General features: G+C 42.9%; 1 protein-coding gene across 1 annotated transcript in view; it reads left to right on the top strand.

Annotated features, from left to right (window-relative positions):
* The window catches only part of LOC145409300 (methyl farnesoate epoxidase-like), a 528,900-nt gene that overhangs the window by 168,041 nt on the left and 339,563 nt on the right, over positions 1-21,296 (top strand). The window contains exon 6 of the mRNA XM_080279777.1: positions 983-1,016. Coding sequence (XP_080135903.1) covers positions 983-1,016 — 34 coding nt within the window. The remainder of the gene's footprint in view (positions 1-982; positions 1,017-21,296) is intronic.

Here is a 21,296-nt window from a genome sequence, read left to right as displayed (position 1 = left end):
GTTTAGTACATTTATGGTGGACCAGACCTGACTTAGTGGGGTGGAGCAATTCACCGTGGACACAAAACTACGCCAGTTATTCCGTTTTGGTCCTCCTTGCCTCAGCCTTAGCTGCTTTGTAGGCAGTAAAGTTTGATTCTGTTGGCTGTTTCTCAAAAATCCTGTATCTCCTATTGCGCTTTGCGAGTGCTTGTCGGCAATCTGGTGTCCACCACGAAACTCTACGCTTGTTTGGAACTGTAGATGTCTTGGGAATAGCAGCCTCAGCTGCGTGTATAATGGAAGTCTGTAGGTGTGCAACTTTCTCATCAATGTTATCTCCCGATATATCTAGATTGGCGACCCTTGAGTAGTACCCCCAATCTGATTTCTTAAAGTTAAATTTAGATGGTGGAGGAGGCCGAGAATTGTCGCGTGTATAAGAAAGATTGGAAAATGATCGCTACCCATCGAGTCATCATACGGGTCCCAAGAGATGTTAGTGTGTATATCGGGAGATGACAAGGACAGATCTATACATGACATGTTGCCAGTGTGGTCATCTACATGAGTCACTCTACCATTGTTTAGAAGACAGAGGTTTGACTGTAATATTAGGTCGGCTACTTGCTCCCCCCTACCATCACTCCTCAAGCTTCCCCACTGACAGTGATGGGCGTTAAAATCGCCTAAAATTAATTTTCGACCCGGAAGTTGATGGGTTAGGGAAGTGAAAGCATCACCATCAATGGGACCACGGGGAGGAGAGTAGATAGAACAAATAGACAGATACGTGTTATTAAATTTTACTCTGCACGTGACAGCTTCCAAAGTAGAATTTAGAACCACTTCTGTTTGTGGGTGTGATTTGTGTACAGTATGTATATGGCAACTCCCCATCATATCTTCTATACGAATGGTAGTGTTTGAACTGTAGAGGATCAGGGTGATCCACCAGGCGCGTCTCCTGTAAACAAACAACGTCTGGCCTATGTATAGATAGCAAAGTTGCTATATTGTGGACTTCATTCCCAAGAGTCCTACAATTCCATTGTAACACAGTGAATGTGGCGGTTTAAGATTTACGACAGGGGCCAGTGTGCTTAGCTTTTTTATGCCACCCGCCGCCAGACGAGTGGCTACCGGGGGACCTATCCCAGTGCTTACTAACGGACACCTCCATATGTTGCTCATCAATAACTAGGCTCCCAGAGCCCCCCGAGGAAGAGCTAACTCTTCTCTCCTTCGCTGGACCAGGAGCAGGAAGGACATGAGGATGTGGCTGTTTCGTAAGGGTGGTCATATTACTCCTACTAGAGTTGTCAGACTTCTGTTTAGGCTTTACTGACTGAGAAGCAGCAGCAGCCTGAGAGTAGCAAGGTGCAACAGGGGTGTCAGTTTGAGAGGTGGATTGGACAGGAGGCTCAGATGAAGAGGTAGAGTGTGTGACAAGAGGAACAGGTTCAGGGTCAGTCTGTGTTTCAGCAGAACACATCACGGGACGGGACATTACCGCCGAAGCATAGGACCTATTCGGCGTGGGAGTTGCATGCAACTCCTTCACCTTTTTCCTAGCTTCGTAGTAGGAAATGCCCTCAGTTGCTTTCACTATGCAGACCTCCTTCTCCTCCTTCCACTTGGGACAGTCTCTAGAGGAAGTGGAGTGTGCGCCTTTGCAGTGAAAACAGCGTACCGTCTCCGATGTGCAGTGTTCAGCATCATGTCCCTGTGTTCCACATGTGCCACACACTGACTGGGAAGCCCGACAAGTCTTATCACCATGCCCGTACAATTGACACCTTAGACAACGAAGTGGATTAGGGATATAAGGCCTTACGTTAACAATTTCGTATCCAACTTTGACATGGTCTGGGAGTGAAACTTTTCCAAAAGTCAAGACAATAGTGGCAGTCTTCGTCCTCATGACTTCAGAAAATCTGGTTATAAATTGGGCATTGATTACGTCCTGTTGAGCAAATTCCCGTATGATCTCGTCCTCTTCCATAACCATGAGATCCCTGCAGGTGATAACAACTCTGCAGGAATTCTTGGCATGCGGGATCTTCGGCTTGACATCATATTCATGGAACTTATGTAGTTTCATCAAATCTTTTACCTGGGAGGAGTTGAAGGTTTTGATGAGGAGGTCTCCATTTGCAAGTTTTTTCACCTGTTCCACCACCACAGCACAGTAATCAATCACTTTCTTGATGATGAAAGGATTGATAGTGCTCAAGGGTGTGGAACCGAGAGCATGGAGCGTTACATACTGTGCATTATTTACACTAAGGTCCAGATCGGTACGAGTCTGGGGCCGTTCAGTCAGGGGGTGGTCAGTCCGTGGTACAGTCCTAGGTTCGTCAGGACAACCTCCCCCCCTGAAGGGGGGGGAGGCGGCAGGGGCGTCCGACATAGTAACCCCCCCCAACGGGGGAAGTGGGAAGAAGGACGAAAACGAGCAAGGGACAAAACACACCAGGACCAAACAACTAATGCTGAAATTGGCCTCTCAAACCACTCAAGGGAGGCCCGACCGTGTTAATTCACGCCCCAGAGCGATCAGTAGGGGGGACCCCGTGGGCAGCAAACAAAGGTAATCTCAGTACACAGGAACGGACACCTACTGTTCCAAACTAACAGGGAGGGGAGGAAAGTGAGAAACTAGCTAGCCTAACGCACACCAGAAGGGTGAAAAAAAAAAAAGTTAATTGCCGGTGAGGCAGCCCTAGGAAGCTAGAGGAGAGCTCAGCAGCACACAACCTCACTCTCCACGACCATGCATATTTATTTATTTTTTTTTTTGGCTTATCGACCATTGGGGCAAAGCCCCTGGTCATTAAGGCCAGATATATATATGTATATACAGATACCCATATATACATACATATACAAACATTTATTCATACATACACACACACACACACACACACACACTTCCATGCATATATACAGACATACTTTCAATCACACGTACATATATATATATATATATATATATATATATATATATATATATATATATATATATAATAATTTTAATTTTATTATTTTTTTGTATTTTTATTTTTATTATTTTTTAGTATTTTTATATTTTTTGACCTTACATTATAAACAAAAATGCTTAACTAAAGAACCTGAAACTAATCATCTATCTGACAAATCACTAACCTATACTAAATCCTAAAGAGACAAACAACTAAACCTACACTAATGGTAGAAAGACCTCGACCAAGAGAACACCATCGACTGCAGATATGTAATGCCTCTCTACATTACACACCTGCACTCATCACTTGGTGACTGTCAGTCAAGGCACAACCTAATGAAGGGGACATCAATATATGAAAGCGAATTAGACAAGTCAGGAACATTTCCATATACATCAGCTGTCGGCCCTAATTAATAACTTCAGGAAGATGGTATAATGTATTTACATAATATGTACAAAAAGTGAAGAACCTCGCCCAACAGACCACCTTCGACTGCAAGTGCTCAATACCTTTCCATATTGCACACTTGCACTCATCAGCTGGTGACTGTCAGTCGAGGAACGGGATTTAATGTAGAGGACATCAATATTTGAAATAGGTCAGTGGGAAGAGGAACTATTTCAAATACGTCAACTGTCAACTCTATTTAATAGTACAATATATACATATTTAAAGTTGATAAAAACCATAACCATACAGTAAAAAAGTCACATCACTCTGATCAGTCCGGTCTCTCTCTAGAAAGCCATCAATTTATCAGTCATAACAATGTCCCCATCACTCAGGATGGTGGAAAGGGTGAAGGGGACGTCTACTGCGCCGCAGTAATTTATAAGTGAAGCACGTTCACGAATAAATCGTCGACAGTGCAGGATGATATGACTGATAGATAACACCGGATTACAGATGTCACAGTGTGGTGGGAAGCCTCTTTCCATACATGGTTTCATGTGTGTTAGAACGGTGGCATTGAGCTGTATTCTCGTCCGTACTTTTTCTTCAAGGCGACTGGGTCGGCTGGCGGTGTCCCAGTCGCCCAGGTGCGGCTCTACAAGTTGGAATATTTAATCTGGTCCACTGACCTTGCCACAGAAGATTTATTGATTACTTTCCGAGAGAGAGACTCGACTGTAGAACACGAGGAACGTCCCAAGTCTCCTCGAGCTCTACAGCCGACTTTGCAAGTAAGTCAGCCTGCTCATTGCCATAGATACGACAATGACCAGGCACCCAGATCAGCGTGAATGACTTGTTGCATGAATGCAACTTATTAATGATGCGGCCCTGGATCTCATGAGAGTCCGTAGTACAAGATGCAATTGCCTGAAGGGCTGATTTTGAATCTGAAAATATGACAAATGAGTCATGCCTAGAATTGAGAGCATAGTCTATGGCTTTGTCAATAGCAAAAAGTTCAGAGGTAAACACAGATGTATGAGTCAGCAACCGATACCTAAGTGCACATTCAGTCGACCACACACTTGCACCCACACATTCACTTGACTTGGAGCCGTCGGTGTACAATTGATGGGACCCCAAGTGACAAATGATGATGTTACGAAACAAGTGGTGGACCTCTACCTCCGGCACCTTGGCCTTTAGTGCTGGGAGCCATGTAACATCAACAGTAAAGCTGGGTGGCTCCCAAGGCGCTATATTTTTAAGCACCAACTTGTCACAGTCACTGGGGTCCACACCAAGCTCCTGAGTCAGTAAGTGGAGGCGAGCGGCAAGTGGCCGACGCACTCCCCGCAGAAGGTGGTGGTATTGACACAGGGAGGTACAGGCCACATTGCCGATATTACTTTTCCTATATGTTCTGAGGCCATAGGACCAAGCCAGGTGGTCACGGCGAATATGGAGGGGAGGCACATTCGCCTCCACTTCCATACGAGCTACATGGGTACACTGGACAGCTCCAAGACGCATTCGCAAACTTTTGTTCTGTAACACATCCAATCCTTTCAGCGTGGCATCGGATGCCGAGCCATACACCTGTGCGCCATAGTCCAGCTTCGATCGAATAAGGGACTTATACACCATTAATAAAGATTTTCTCTCGGCACCCCATGTGGTACCCGCTAGGTACTTGAGGACATTTACTGGTTTATCGCAACGAGCAAGCAAAGTATTAACCTGAAGTTTAAAATTCATTCTACGATCAAAATGAATTCCCAAAAACTTTATAGAGTTTTGAAAAAGTACCGCCTGATTATCCAAAGTTAAGCACAACTTAGGTACGTTACGAGTCATAAAAACTACAGCGGCACACTTACGGACGGAAAACTTAAATCCCCACTGCAAGGCCCATTGGTGGACGGAGTCAAGGGCTGCTTGAAACCGCCCAGCCGAAAATTGTGCACTACGGGAGGAATGCCATATTGCACAATCGTCAGCATAGAGCAAGTATTTAAGATTCCTGGGGATGGGAGCTGATGACAGAATATCATTGATCATAATACTAAATAAAGTAGGACTAAGCACACTTCCCTGTGGCACCCCATTTTCCTGGATAAATATATCCGATATTACGTTATGGGGCAATTTGACAGAGAAAGTCCTATCCCTTAAGAAATTTGAAATAAAAATAGGCAAATTTCCTCTTAAACCATAAGTATAGAGCTTCATTAGTATACCGTGTCGTCATGTCATGTCATAGGCTTTATGGATGTCCAAGAACACCCCTATTATGAATTCTTTATTGGCAAATGCCTCTGAAATACTATCTATCTATCTATCTATAGCCCGACGCCCTAATCCCGCAAAGGGTGGCCGCAGACAAAACGCCTCCAAGTCACTCTGTCACCCACCATTTGACTCCCCTCCCCCCAATTCACCCCCCCCCTCCCTCATATACCTCTCAACTCCATCCCTCCACCTCATCCTCGGTCTACCCCTCCCTCTCCCTCCCTCCACCTCACCTACATACACCCTCTTAGTCAGTCTTTCATTCTCTGAAATACAATGCTCTAAATTCATTAAATGATCTAGTGAATTCTGTATTTACGGAAGCCACATTGTTGATCATTTAACAAATTCTTCGACTCTAAAACAAAAAGAAGCCTATTATTAACCATTCGTTCCATGACCTTACATAGACAAGAAGTCAACACAATAGGACGAAATGAAGTGGGATTCATAAGATGACCAGCCTCTTTGGGTATCGGTATGACGTGCGCAAAGTGCCATGAGTTTGGGAACGTTCGAGATGCCCAGATCTCATTGTACAATGCTAACATCTTAATCAGGTTGTCCTGATTAAGATGCTGGATCATACCGTACATGATGGTGTCTGGTCCAGGATTGGTGTCTTTACAGGATTTAAGGGCAAGGAGCAGTTCATCTAGCGTAAACTCTTGGTTGTATGGGGAGTCTACGTCTTCTGTGGCAAAGTCAATAATCTGTAGCTCAGCCATGCGTTTATGATGTTGGAAACGCGGGTCATAATTGGCTGAGCTACTTACATGAGAAAAACTCCTGGCAAGGATGTTAGCAACGTCCACGGGCTCGTTATAGATGTTATTATTTACTTGCAAGGTGGTAATGGGGAAGTATGGGACTTTATTATTTAATATTCTTATGGTGGACCAGACTTTACCTAATGGTGTTGTACGAGTCACCGTGGACACATAGGACCGCCAGGAGTCACGTTTGGCCCTTCTTATTATTCTCCTTGCCTCAGTCCATGCCTGTTTGTATGCAATAAAATTTTCCTCAGTGGGCTGACTATCAAAAATCCTATATCTCCTATTGCATTTTCTTAATGCTTGTCGGCAATCAAGCGTCCACCAATGTGCTCTATGCTTCGCATGAACTGTAGAAGTCTTGGGAATAGCAGCCTCAGCTGCGTGTAATATGAATTGGGTTATATATTCGACATTAACATCTATGGTCTCCCCAGATATATCTAAATTGGCGATCCTTGAGAAGGATCCCCAATCTGCTTTCTTATAGTTAAATTTTGGAGGTGGAGAATCCGAAATGATGTCGCATGTATAAGAAAGACAGATGGGGAAATGATTACTTCCCAGGGAGTCGTCATAAGGGTCCCATGAGAGATCTTGATGTATACCAGGGGAGGCCAAAGATAAGTCAATGGCCGAAAAGTTACCAGTACGATCATCTACGCGAGTCGCTCTACCATCGTTCAGAAGACAGAGTTTGGATTGTAGTATTAGGTCGGCTACTTGCTCCCCACGACCATCAATCCTCAAGCTACCCCATTGATAGTGATGGGCGTTAAAATCGTCCAACACTAACTTATTCCCAGGCAGATGTCCAAATAGTTAATATAAAGCATCACTATCAATGAGGCCATGTGGAGGACAGTACAGAGAGCAAATAGACAGATACGTGTTATTAAATTTTACTCTGCACGCGACAGCTTCCAGAGTAGAATTTAGAATCACTTCCATTTGTGGGTGTGATTTGTGTGTGTATATGGCCACTCCGTGACCTTCATATCTTCTATACCAATGGTAGTGTTTTAACTGTGGAGGATTAGGGTGATCCTCCAGGCGCATCTCCTGAAAACAAACAACGTCTGGCCTGTGTATAGAAAGCAAGATTGCTATATTTTGTAACTTATTCCCGACACCTTTACAATTCCACTGTAATATAGTGAATGCGACGGTTTAAGATTTTTGTTGGGGGCCAGCGTGCTTCATCTTTTTTTGTCGCCCGCAATCAGGTGAGCGACTACTGGGGGACCTATCCCGGTGCTTGTTGATGGAAACCTCCATACTTTCACCAATAACTAGGTTCTCAGCCTCCCCCGAGGAAGAGCTAACCTTTCTCTCCCTTGCTCGAGTAGGAACCGGAAGGACATGAGGACGTGACTGTTTCGTGAGGGTGGTCATGTTATTCTTAGTAGGCTTGTCAGACTTCTCTTTAGGTCGTACTGTTAGAGAGGCAGCAGCAGCCTGAGAATAAGTTGAAGCTTTAGGGATGTCAGTGAGAGAGTTGGAGCAGACAGGAGGTTGAGATGGAGATGTACTGTGAGCGGCAGGAGAGAGAAGGACAAGGTCAGTCTGCGTCTCGACAGAGGACATCACAGGATGGGACATTACCGCTGAAGCATAGGACCTATTCGGCGTGGGAGTTGCATGTAACTCCGTCACCTTTTTCCTAGCTTCATAGAAGGAAATACCCTCAGTTGCCTTCACTGTGTAGACCTCCTTCTTTTCCTTCCACTTGGGACAAACCCTAGAGGAAGTGGAGTGAGTACCCTTGCAGTGAAAGCAACGTACTGTCTCTGATGTGTAACTTTCTGCATCATGACCCTGGCTTGCACACTTGCCGCACACTGGCTGGGAAGCCCGACAAGTCTTTGTACCCTGCCAATACAGCTGGCATTTCAAGCAACGCGAAGGGTTAGGGATATATGGCCAAACGTGAATGATTTCATAACCAACTTTGACATCGCTAGGAAGAGAAGATTTGGCAAACATTAAGATAATAGTTGCTGTCTTCGTCCTTATGCCTTCCGAGTATCGAGTAATGAATTTTGTCTCGATTATCTTGCTGCGCCAATTCACTTATGATCTCGTCCTCGCTCATCACCATGAGATCCCTGCAAGTGACAACACCCTTGCAGGAGTTCATGGAGACTGGGATTTTGGCTTCGACATCGTAACAATGGAATTTGTGTTGTTTCAAAAAATCCTTTACCTGTGCCGAGTTTACAGTTTTAACCAAGAGATCTCCATTAGCAAGTTTTTTAACTTGTTCGACTTCTCCCGCACAGTGGCCAATCACCTTCTTGATAAGGAAGGGATTGAGACTGGACAGGGGAGTGGAACCTAGCGCATGAACGGTGACGTATGTCGCATTTGCTACAGGGATGTCAAGTGGGGCTCGAGTCTGGCGTCCATCAGTCTGGGGGTGGTCAGTCCGGTCATTCCTATTGTCATCCGGACCATCTCCCCCCCTGAAGGAGGGGGAGGCAGTAGGGGCGTCCGTCATTGTCACCACTCCCCCCGTGAGGGGGAAGTGGGAAGAAGGAGAAAAACAAGCAAGGAACAAAGTACCTGGGAAAGACACACTTAGCCTGAGATTACCCTCTCAAACCACTCCCGGGAGGACGTGCCTGTGTATAACTCACACCCCAGAGCGATCAGTGGGGGGTACACTCCAGAGGTGAGAAAGCAAAGGCAATCTCAGTAAACAGATACAGACACCTACTATATCTCTAGTAAGGATAGGGAGGAATATGAATGTTATCTAACCTAACTTTAGGAAAAAGCGCAAAAAAAACTATTGCCGATGGGGGAGCCCTAGAATCTGGAGGAGAGTTCACCACACGTCCTTCCTTTCCGCAACCATCCATCAAAGTCCCCATGCATAAAAGTGAAACAGAACTTTTTTTTTTTTTTTTTTTTGGCCATCACCCTGAAGGGGCATTAGGCCAGCAAGAATCAATAATCTTGAAAGCCAAAATAATAATATGAAATATTTGCATCTATTTCATACCAATATTAAGTTATTATTCATGATTATGAAACAATAAGTAATAAAAAAAACATCAGTATACATGGACAGTACCAGGGCAAATACTTCCATCTATACATCACATGTAGACTCATTACTATACTACTACAAAATAATCAAATAATTATTAAATTTATGTTTAAAAAAATACATAAAAAGAAGAAATACAAATTTACTGGTCCTGAACAAAAGAAAAAATAATACACATTTATATAAATGTAACCTCCTCCTGCGACTCACAAATCTATAAAAGTGCATTGACATATTTACAAACGTACAAAAACCATATCCCTATATACAAATATATATATATATATATATATATATATATATATATATATATATATATATATATATATATATATTGTTACGGAACAGCGAAAGATAATGTACACTTTAAGTGAGAATACTGAAAATCACTACTGTCCCATAAAGTTCCAGGTTCAAAACAAAAGAGTTAGGTAAAATTACAAGTTAAAGTTTAATGCTCAAACCAACAACAAAACATTCAGGACTCATAAGGATAATGTAATGGCAAAAACAGGTTAAATATATGGTTAACTGCAATAGCCTCTATTAACACGAAATTAGCAAGAGTAAATTTATCTAAGTCAGCCCTGATAAAATTAAAATACACTGGGTAATGCTCAGTTAATGCAAGATAAATTATTACAGATACAAAATATTATCAAAAATGACTGACAAAAAGAACCTTTACATAAATCACAAAAAAACCTCACTAGGCCTAAGAATTAACCCTATGCTACACAGCACAAGAAAAAATGCAACAACAGTTATACTCAAATTACACAGCTGCTAGATGGTTGGAGTCTTCCTGAGCACTCACAACAATAACTGTACAGGGGAGGACAGAGATGTGAACAAAATGAGGAGCAGATCTAAGTGGCAATAATGCAGAGACTGAGCTCATTATATAGGGGCCAGCAGAACTTGATACAACTTGTAAGAAGGATGCGCAAATGAAGCCATAGGGGACAAAGAGCTGACAATCCTACTCTGAACAACAGAAAGGACGACTTACTCTACTATAACGGTAGAAGGGGGGGACTGAGGCAGAACACGCTCGTGATCAAACATGCAGCATACTATGCGTTAAAATTACACAAAGGATGATGAAATCATAGGCTATGTAACACCTCCCCACAAAGAAAAAGAAATTTACAAAGGAAATTTCTTATTACTCTAAAACAATCTGTCTAAAGTCTAGATAAGCAATCTGCAATAACATTTTCTTTCCTAGTGTTACAAAACATGAGATCTCCCTAGCACGTTCAGTCATAGGTACTTGCCAGTATCCCTTTAACAAATCAAACTTACTTATGTACCTAGCCTTTCCGATCTTGTCTATGCAATCTTCCACACGAGGGAGAGGGTAAGTGTCCGTTTTGATTATCTGATTAACACGTCTGTAGTCGATGCAAAGCCGCTGTGACCCACCCGGCTTAGGGACTAGAGTGACAGGAGAACTCCACTCGCTCTGACAGGGCTCAATCGTCTTGTGGTCCAACAGGTAGCCAAGCTCCTTCTGGATGAGAGGAACTTTCACTGGGTTCACACGGTAAGGAGGCAATTTAATTGGGTTTGCGTCTCCAACATCGACATCATGCATCAACACAGTGGTTCTTCCTGGAGTGGCACGGAACACTTGCGGGTACTCCTGCAGTAATGCTGAAAACTCCTGCCTTTCCTCGGGAGGTAGATGAGAAAGCTTAGTCTGGAGATCATTCATGATATCAGGATTCTTCCCCAAACTATCACTCAGGCTCATAGTGCATGGGAGAGCTTCACTTGCAGACTCGGGTGGAACAGCTACAGTGCAGACTGGGTTACTTTCGTCCCGCCTGTGATATAACTTTAGCATGTTGATGTGACATAGTTGCATGTTCTTTCTACGATCTGGTGTGGCGATGACATAGTTGACATCACTGAGTTTCTTCTCCACGAAATAAGGACCACTAAACTTGGCTTGAAGAGGTTGCCCATGCACTGGTAGCAGAATCAAAACCTGATCTCCTGGCTGAAAGTGGCGTAACCTGGACTTCTTATCATACCAAGTCTTCATCTTCACCTGAGCAGCTCCTAAATTCTCTCTCGCCAGCTGTAAAGCAGTGGACAGCCGTTCTTTGAACTTCATCACATACTCCAGGAGGTTGACGTCATCTTCCTCTGACAGCCAGCATTCCTTGAGTAACTTAAGGGGTCCTCTTACTTCATGGCCAAACAGTAGTTCAAAAGGTGAGAAGCCCAGTGATTCATTTGGAGATTCTCTTGCAGCAAATACAACGAATGGAAGACCTTTATCCCAGTCTTTCTGATGTTCCAAACAGTATTTCTTGAGCATCGATTTGAGTGTTTGATGATATCTCTCCAACGCTCCTTGGGTCTGGGGATGGTAAGCTGAAGACGTGATCTGGGTGATGCCCAACTCTTTCAGAGACTGCTTGAAAACGTTTGACATGAAACTCCTTCCCCGGTCTGACTGTACCTCCTTGGGCAGACCAAACTTTGTGAAGAACCCTAGCATTTCCTTAACCACGTTCTTTGCTGAGATATTTCTAAGTGGAATGGCTTCAGGATAACGAGTAGCCATATCAATAAGGGTCAACACATAAGAAAATCCTGAAGAAGTCTTAGGAAGAGGGCCCACAATATCCACCAACACACGGGTGAAAGGCGCCTCAAAAGGAGGAATGGGAACTAGAGGTGCAACCTTTTCGGTCTGATTACACTTCCCCACAACTTGACAGGTGTGACAAGACTTACAATACCAGGAAACATCCCTGGAGATACCTGGCCAGTAGAAGTGTTTCAAAATGCGTGCCACAGTCTTCCTCACTCCAAGGTGTCCTGCCAAACTGGAATCATGAGCCACTCTAATGATATCCTGCCTACAAACACGAGGGATGACAACTTGATGTACAACCTCCCATTCACAGTCGGCTGATGCTGTTGGGGGTCTCCACTTCCTCATAAGCACTCCTGACTTTATATAATAACAAGTAGAAGCACCGGCTGACTCTTCCTCACTGCAAGCAGAGTTAGCTAGACCTTTCAACTCAGGGTCAGCAACCTGCAACTCAACCAACTCTTGACGAGACAAATTATCAACACTACGGGGTACTGCCTCATCTGCTGAGTGGTCCAAATTAGCAAGAAAAGTGTCAGCTAGGATAACATCATCATCATCATTATCCTCTAAATCACCAGTAACTTTAGACTTAGTCCTAGTGACAGCACATGCAGGGAACACATCAGGGACATCACAATCCTGGGACGCAGCCACTGGCTCACTAGACAACTGAGGAGCTGGACACACTTGACTTCCACCAATATCATTTCCAAGTAAGAAAGTTACACCTGACATTGGGAGTGTCTCAACCAACCCAACCATAACGGAACCATTAACAAAACCAGACTCTAAATTCACTCTGCACAGAGGGACAGAGAAGTAATTATTCCCTACACCTTGTAAGATTACAGTTTCATCAGAGGAATTAACATTAGAGCCTAGAACACTGGTCAGCATAAGGGATTGGCAAGCACCTGTATCACGATATATTTTAACTGATTTCCTGTCATTACTGTCCAGAGGACTGACAAAACCATCAGACAGGAAATTAGCACATGAACTCTTGAGAGTGTCACCCACGTTACTGCTCAAAAGAGGAGCTCCATCATGAGAATTTAAGTTACCCCTCAAAGCAGGTTCAGTTAACTCAGTTAAAGAATTCTGGGAACTCTCAAGAGTGGACACTAGACCAATTGACTGAACATTTAAAGACTCCTTTTTGTTTACATCACGCTGTCTCCTGAAACATTTCTCCGTAGTATGACCAAGCTTACAACAATAAGTACATTTACTTTTCTGAAATCTAGAGGTGAAGCTGGTATTTACTTCCTGAGAAACATCATCTTTATTCTCTTTCCTGTTACCTGTACTCTGAGTAGAGGCAACGTACTTAAGCTCAGCTTTCCCTTTTTCTTTAGAATATCTCTTGTGAGTGAGAACATATTCATCAGCTAAAACTGCAGCATCAGACAAATTATCTATTCTTTTCTCATCACGATATAGGCTTACATATTTATAAATACACCTCTTGAAGTCCTCCAGCAAAATCATCTGCTTAAATTTACCAAAATCAGAGTCCACATTCTTAGAATTTAACCACTGCTCTAACAGATCTTCTTTGATTTTTGCATACTCAACATGGGATTGCTTATCTTGCTTGTAAGTCGTCCTAAATTTTACTCTATAGGCTTCAGGAACAAGCTCATAGGCCTTAAGAATCAAGCTCTTAACTACATCATAATTATAAGATTGATCCTGAGGCAAAGATGCATAAGTTATTTGAGCTTTACCGGTGAGAACAGTTTGAAGGAGTACTGGCTAATACTTTTTGGGCCAATTAAAACCTGTAGCTACCCTCTCAAACAACTGAAAATACTTTGTTAGATCAGATTCATTAAAAGGAGGGACAAGTTTAACATTTTTAGCCACATCAAAATCATCAGAGCTAGATGATCCAGTTCCACCTTGTTTCATGCGATACTCATGGTCTGCCTGAATCCTGGCAAGTTCAACTTGTGCGTGTATCTGTGCCTCCTGAATACGAGCCTCCGCCTCCTTAGTACGAGACTCCTGCAGGGCTAGCTGTAACTTAGCTAATTCAATCTGCGTTTGCTCATTTGGAGGAGTTACATTAAACAAGCTTTCATTAATCATGTCAACAATTTGATCTTTAGAATGATTAGAGCGAACAGCAATTCCCAATTGTTGAGCAACAAGCTTAAGTTCATTCTTTGTTCTGTTTTCTACATCCAACACTGTTTGCACATTTGACAAAAAATCCTTGGCTTCATCAAGCGTAGTAATAGTAGACATCATGAATAAGTAACAGTCACAAAATATCAAGCAATATCCTTATGATAATATCCTGAATATCCTGATAAGAGGTCGCCAAATTTATGTTACGGAACAGCGAAAGATAATGTACTCTTTAAGTGAGAATACTAAAAATCACTACTGTCCCGTGAAGTTCCAGGTTCAAAACAAAAGAGTTAGGTAAAATTACAAGTTAAAGTTTAATGCTCAAACCAACAACAAAACATTCAGGACTCATAAGGATAATGTAATGGCAAAAACAGGTTAAATATATGGTTAACTGCAATAGCCTCTATTAACACGAAATTAGCAAGAGTAAATTTATCTAGGTCAGCCCTGATAAAATGAAAATACACTGGGTAATGCTCAGTTAATGCAAGATAAATTATTACAGATACAAAATATTATCAAAAATGACTGACAAAAAGAACCTTTACATAAATCACAAAAAAAACTCACTAGGCCTAAGAATTAACCCTATGCTACGCAGCACAAGAAAAAATGCAACAACAGTTATACTCAGATTACACAGCTGCTAGATGGTTGGAGACTTCCTGAGCACTCACAACAATAACTATACAGGGGAGGACAGAGATGTGAACAAAATGAGGAGCAGATCTAAGTGGCAATAATGCAGAGACTGAGCTCATTATATAGGGGCCAGCAGAGCTTGATACAACTTGTAAGAAGGACGCGCAAATGAAGCCATAGGGGACAAAGAGCTGACAATCCTACTCTGAACAACAGAAAGGACGACTTACTCTACTATAACGGTAGAAGGGGGGGACTGAGGCAGAACACGCTCGTGATCAAACATGCAGCATACTGTGTGTTAAAATTACACAAAGGATGATGAAATCATAGGCTATGTAACAATATATATATATATATAGATATATATATATATATATATATATATATATATATATATATATACACACACATATATATATATATATATATATATATATATATATATATAAATACAGATACTCAGATAGAAAAACACACACACATATATATATATATATATATATATATATATATATATATATATAAACACACACACACACACACACACACATATATATATATATATATATATATATATATATATATATATATATATATAAGGAAACCACAACCAAGTTCATAAAATAAATCACAACTCTCTGAGTAATCTGGTCTCTTTCAGGAAAGTCATCAATTTATTAGTCACACCAACGTCCCCATCACCCAAGACAGAATCAAGTGTGAAAGGGAGAGCATTTGTCCTACAGTAGGCAGCCAGAGAGGTACGTTCCCCAGCATACCTACTGCAGTACAAAAGGATGTGACTAATAGATAACACCGCGTGACAGGTGGTACAACGCGGTGGAAATTGTCTGTTAATATATGGTAACATATGTGTTATTAGGGTGGAATTCATGCGGAGGCGGGCTAAAGCGACCTCCTCCCGTCTGTTTCCTCGAGAGTAACTGGACCAATCATATATGGTCCTTTTGACTGATGGAATTGCCAGGTCGGTCCACTGACTTTGCCACAGAAGATTAATTGATTTCTTTCTGAAAGAGAGACTAGACTGTAGCTCACGAGTAACATCCCAATTCTCCTCGAGTTCTACAGCTGATTTAGCTAGTACGTCAGCCTGGTCATTGCCGTAAATACCGCAATGACCAGGCACCCAGATCAGAGTGAAGGATTTAGCACATGTATGCAGCTTATTGATAATGCGGCCCAGGACCTCATGTGAATCAGTCCTACGTGAATGAATTGCTTGAAGGGCTGACTTAATGTCCGAAAAAATGACAAAACTGTTGTGATCTGAACGCAAAGCAAAGTCTATAGCTTGATCTATGGCAAATAATTCGGCAGTGAATACAGACGAAAACGGATGTGGCACTCCATAGACCACACACTAGCACCCACACATTCATCCATCTTAGAGCCATCGGTGTACAAGTGGAATGACGCCAAGTGTCTAATGAGGATCATCCGGAACAACTGTTGTACCTCCACCTCCGGCGCCTTGTACTTTGCGATGGGGAGCCAGTCAGTGTTGGATGTGGTGGCAAGTGACTCCCAGGCCGCTATTTTTGATGTTAAAACCTGATCCCCATTAGAAAGGTCGTACCCTAACGCCTCACAGAGGAAGTGAAGCCTCACAGCCACCGGCTTGAGGGCCGCATACAGCAGGTATTCCCACTGTAGGAGGATCCGACAGGTCGGAAGGCCAAGTGAGCGTTTACGGTGGGTGGTGATACCATAAGAAAATAACAGGTGGTCATGTCGTAGACAGAGGGGAGGCACATTAGCCTCCACTTCCAACCGCTCCACACGAGTACACCAAAGGGCTCCGAGACATATACGCAAGCATACGTTCTGAAGCACATCCAGTCTACGGAGGACAGCATCCGATGCCGAGCCATACACCTGTGAGCCATAGTCAAGCTTAGAACGGATAAGGGACTTATACACCATCAATAAAGACGTTCTGTCTGCTCCCCATGATTTACCGGAAAGAAACTTAAGGACGTTTACTTTTTTACTACAAGAAGCAAGCAAATGATTAATGTGTGTTCTCCAACTGAGCCTACTGTCAAAATGTAGACCAGGAATCTGACTGAATTTTGAAAAGGTATCGGCTGATTATCTAAAGTTAAAAGCAAAGGAGGTACGTTAAGTTTACGAGTAAAAACAACACTGACACACTTAGGGACGGAAAATTTAAATCCCCACTCCAAGGCCCAACGCTGAACAGATTCAAGTGCCAGTTGAATCTGCTGTGCCGAGGATTGTGCATTGCGGGAAGAGTGCCACACTGCACAATCATCAGCATAGAGTGAGTATCTAATCGTCCTGGGGACGGAAGCGGACGACAGAATGTCATTAATGGCAATGCTGAAGAAAGTAGGGCTAAGCACACTTCCTTGTGGTACCCCGTTCTCTTGGACAGATATGTCCGAAGTTACGTTACAGGGTAACCTGACAGAAAACATTCTGTCAGTAAGGAAGTTCTGAAGGAAAATGGGCAAATTACGTCTTAAACCATAAGCAGAGAGTTTACGTAGTATTCCTTTTCGCCAGGTCATATCATAAGCCATATGAATATCCAGAAAATTTCCTATCATGAATTCGCGATTGGCAAAAGCCTCGGCTATGCAATGCTCCAGGTTCACTAAATGATCCAGAGTGGACCTGTATTTACGGAATCCACTCTGTTGATCATTTAACACACCCTTCGACTCTAAAACAAAAAGTAACCTTTTATTAAACATACGCTCAAAGACCTTACATAGACAGTCAGTTAGCGCAATAGGTCGAAACGAGCTGGGACTCGTAAGGCGACCGTCTCGGCGAGGTATCAGTATGACGTGCGTGTAGTGCCATGAGTTTGGGAACGTGCGAGATGCCCAAATCTCATTGTACACTGCTAACAGCTTACTCAGGTTGGCCTGAGTAAGATGCTGGATGTAACCGTACGTAATGATGGATGGACCGGGACTGGAGCCTTCACAGGATTTAAGGGCAAGGAGAAGTTCATCTAACGTAAATTTGGAGTTGTAGCTGGTCTCTCCGTCTTCCGTGGCAAAGTCTAAGTTTTGAAGCTCAGCCGTACGCTTATGGTGGAGAAAGCGAGGATCATAGTTGGCTGAGCTGCTTACCTGGGCAAAATGGTCGGCAATAGTATTGGCAATATCCACGCGATCGTCAATTACATTCCCGGCCACCTCAAGTGTGGTGATTGGTGACCGGGTATACTTGTTGTTTAGTACATTTATGGTGGACCAGACCTGACTTAGTGGGGTGGAGCGATTCACCGTGGACACAAAACTACGCCAATTAGTCCGTTTTGCTGCTTTAATTGTCCTACTTGCCTCAGCCTTAGCTGCTTTGTAGGCAATAAAGTTTGATTCTGTTGGCTGTTTCTCAAAAATCCTGTATCTCCTATTGCGCTTTGTGAGTGCTTGTCGGCAATCTGGTGTCCACCACGAAACTCTACGCTTGTTTGGAATTGTAGATGTCTTGGGAATAGCAGCCTCAGCTGCGTGTATAATGGAAGTCTGTAGGTGTGAAACTTTCTCGTCAATGTTATCTCCCGATATATCTAGATTGGCGACCCGTGAGTAGTACCCCCAATCTACTTTCTTAAAGTTAAAATTGTTATATATATATATATATATATATATATATATATATATATGTATAATATATATATATATATATATATATATATATATATATATATATATATATATATATATATATATATATATATATATATATATATATATATATATATTTATATATATATATATTTATATATATGTATATATATCTATCTATATATATACCTAGGCTGCTTCCCCCAAGGAAAGGGAGGTAGCCGAGACAGGACGACACACTCCTCATTTACTCATCCATTCAAACACATTCATTCGCATCTTAGCCCCAAGGGAAGAACGGACAGATCCTCACCGCACCACACCGCACAAGGGTCAACTGCGCAATGCAATCAGTGACATCCGCAGCAGGGCTCGACAGCAAAGCTGGTTTACCCCTTCCACATCATAACACACCCATTCCCTTACCCGCACCTGACCTGACTAGCTGATCAGACCAAATGCGAGAGAATATCCCCTCAGGTCTGCGTCATCACTGATTCATTCACAATTTCTCCCCATTTATTTCTGTCACGCACAGCCACTCTTCCTTGCTCAAGAGACATCCCTCTCGCATCCAGTGCTCTCTTCACACTGTCCATCCATCCTATTCGTGGTCTTCCTCTCAGCCTTACACCTCTCACATCATTCCTCCCAGCACCTTACCTACTTCATTCATTCTAAACTTCAATTCTGCATCTATTCTTCCATCCACAGCAACATGTGACCCTAAATATTTAAAACACTCTACCTCCTCAAGCAACTCACCATTCAAAACTATATTCATCCCCCTACCATCTACCATCCTCGTACACTTCATCACTTTACTCTTATTCTTATTTACTTTCAATTTCCTCCTTTCACACACCCTTCCAAACTCCTCTGCTAACTGTCTCAATCTCTCCTCTGAACCAGCCACCAGTGTAGTATCATCTGCAAACAGCATCTGCTTCAGATTCCACTCTCCACCATTAATATTCACCAGACTCAGACCTGCACCTAAAACTCTTGCATTCACCTCCCTTACAACACCATCCATGTAAATATTAAACAACCAAGGCGACATCACACATCCCTGTCGCAGCCACACTCTCACAGGAAACCAGTCACCCACAGCGTTTCCCACTCTTACACACGCTCTACTGTTTACATAAAAACTTTCCACCCCTTTTAGTAACCTACCATCAAGTCCATACAATCTTAAAACAGTCCACAAAGCCTCCTATCAATTCTATCATACGCTTTCTCTAAATCCATAAATGCCCAAAACACATCCTTGCCTTTCGCTAAATACTTTTCACACACTTGTCTCACAGCAAACACCTGATCCACCTGATCCACGCATCCTCTCCCTCTCTTAAAGCCACACTGCTCTTCACCAATCACTCCCTCTGTACCCTCTCTAACTCTCATAATTAACACTCTACCATACACCTTACCTACAACACTCAACAGACTTATACCCCTAAAGCTAGTACATTCATACTTATCACCCTTGCCTTTATACAACGGGACCACACAAGCACTTGCCCAGTCAGTTGGCACCATACCTTTCACAAAGCACACATTCAACAGTCTACTAACCAGTCAACAATGGTCACTCCAGCACTCTTCAGGCATTCAACAGCACACCCATCCATACCTGCAGCTTTCCCTGTTTTCATCTCCTTTACTGCCTTCTCCACTTCCTCCTTCGTGATCAAAGAATCATTCAACTCTCCCAACACATTTATTCCTTGCACCCTTCCATCCGCCACAATCTCAGCCACCCTTTCCTCCTCTACATTTAACAATCCTTCAAAATACTCTGCCCATCTCTTCCTTACTGCATCCATCTCAGTTAACATCCTTCCATCCTCTCCTTTTACTCGTTCTTCCTTCCTAGACTCTCCCTTTCGCCCCCTTTTCACCTCCTTCCAAAACATTTTCTTATTCTGTTGAAAATTCTCTGTAAGCCGCCTACCCCACCTCTCATCTGCTGCCACTTTAGCATCACGCTCAGCCCTTCTCGCCCTATTCCTCTTTTCCTTATACCTCTCATATGACATCTCATCCTTCCTCTGCAGCCACACTTCATATGCACGTCTCTTCTCAGCCACAGCCATACTTACTTCCTCGCACCACCATTCACTTCCTTTTCTTACACCACCACCCACACGTCTCCCACCACACACCTCTTCTGCATGCCCCACCACAGCACTCTTAAACAACTGCCATTCCTCCTCCACACTGCCATTTTCCTGATCTTTCAGTGCGTTCAACTCATCTTTCAATTTCTCCTGATACTCTATGTTTTTCTCTCTTTTATCCAACTCACTCACTTTTAAAACCTCCGTGCCACACCTAACCCTCCTAGCTCTCACGCATCTCTTACCTACTCTTAACTTTCCCTCCACCAGGTAGTGGTCAGACATACCTCCACCCTCCCCTCTCAGAACTCTCACATCCAACAATCTTCCTATTACTTTCCTAGACACAACCACATAGTCCATCAAAGCTCTATCAACAACCCTTCCACCCTCCTGTCTCACCCATATATACTTATAAATATCTTTCTTCTCAAACAGCGTATTTCCAATCACCATCTCTCGCTCAACACACATCCCTATCATTCGTTCCCCATTGTCATTTCTTCCAGGCACACCATGCATACCAACTACACCTTCAACTGCTACATTTCCAACTCTAGCATTCAGATCTCCCATCATTACCACATTCACATTCGCTCCAAAACTCTGCAGACATTCATCAACATCATTCCAGAAAGACTCC

Source organism: Coenobita brevimanus, chromosome 80, assembly GCF_032717465.1.
Source record: "Coenobita brevimanus isolate Jiangsu-jjx chromosome 80, ASM3271746v2, whole genome shotgun sequence".
Taxonomy (NCBI): Eukaryota; Metazoa; Arthropoda; class Malacostraca; order Decapoda; family Coenobitidae; genus Coenobita; species Coenobita brevimanus.
Note: the sequence above shows the minus strand (reverse complement) of the source record. Positions and strands in the feature narration are given on the sequence as shown.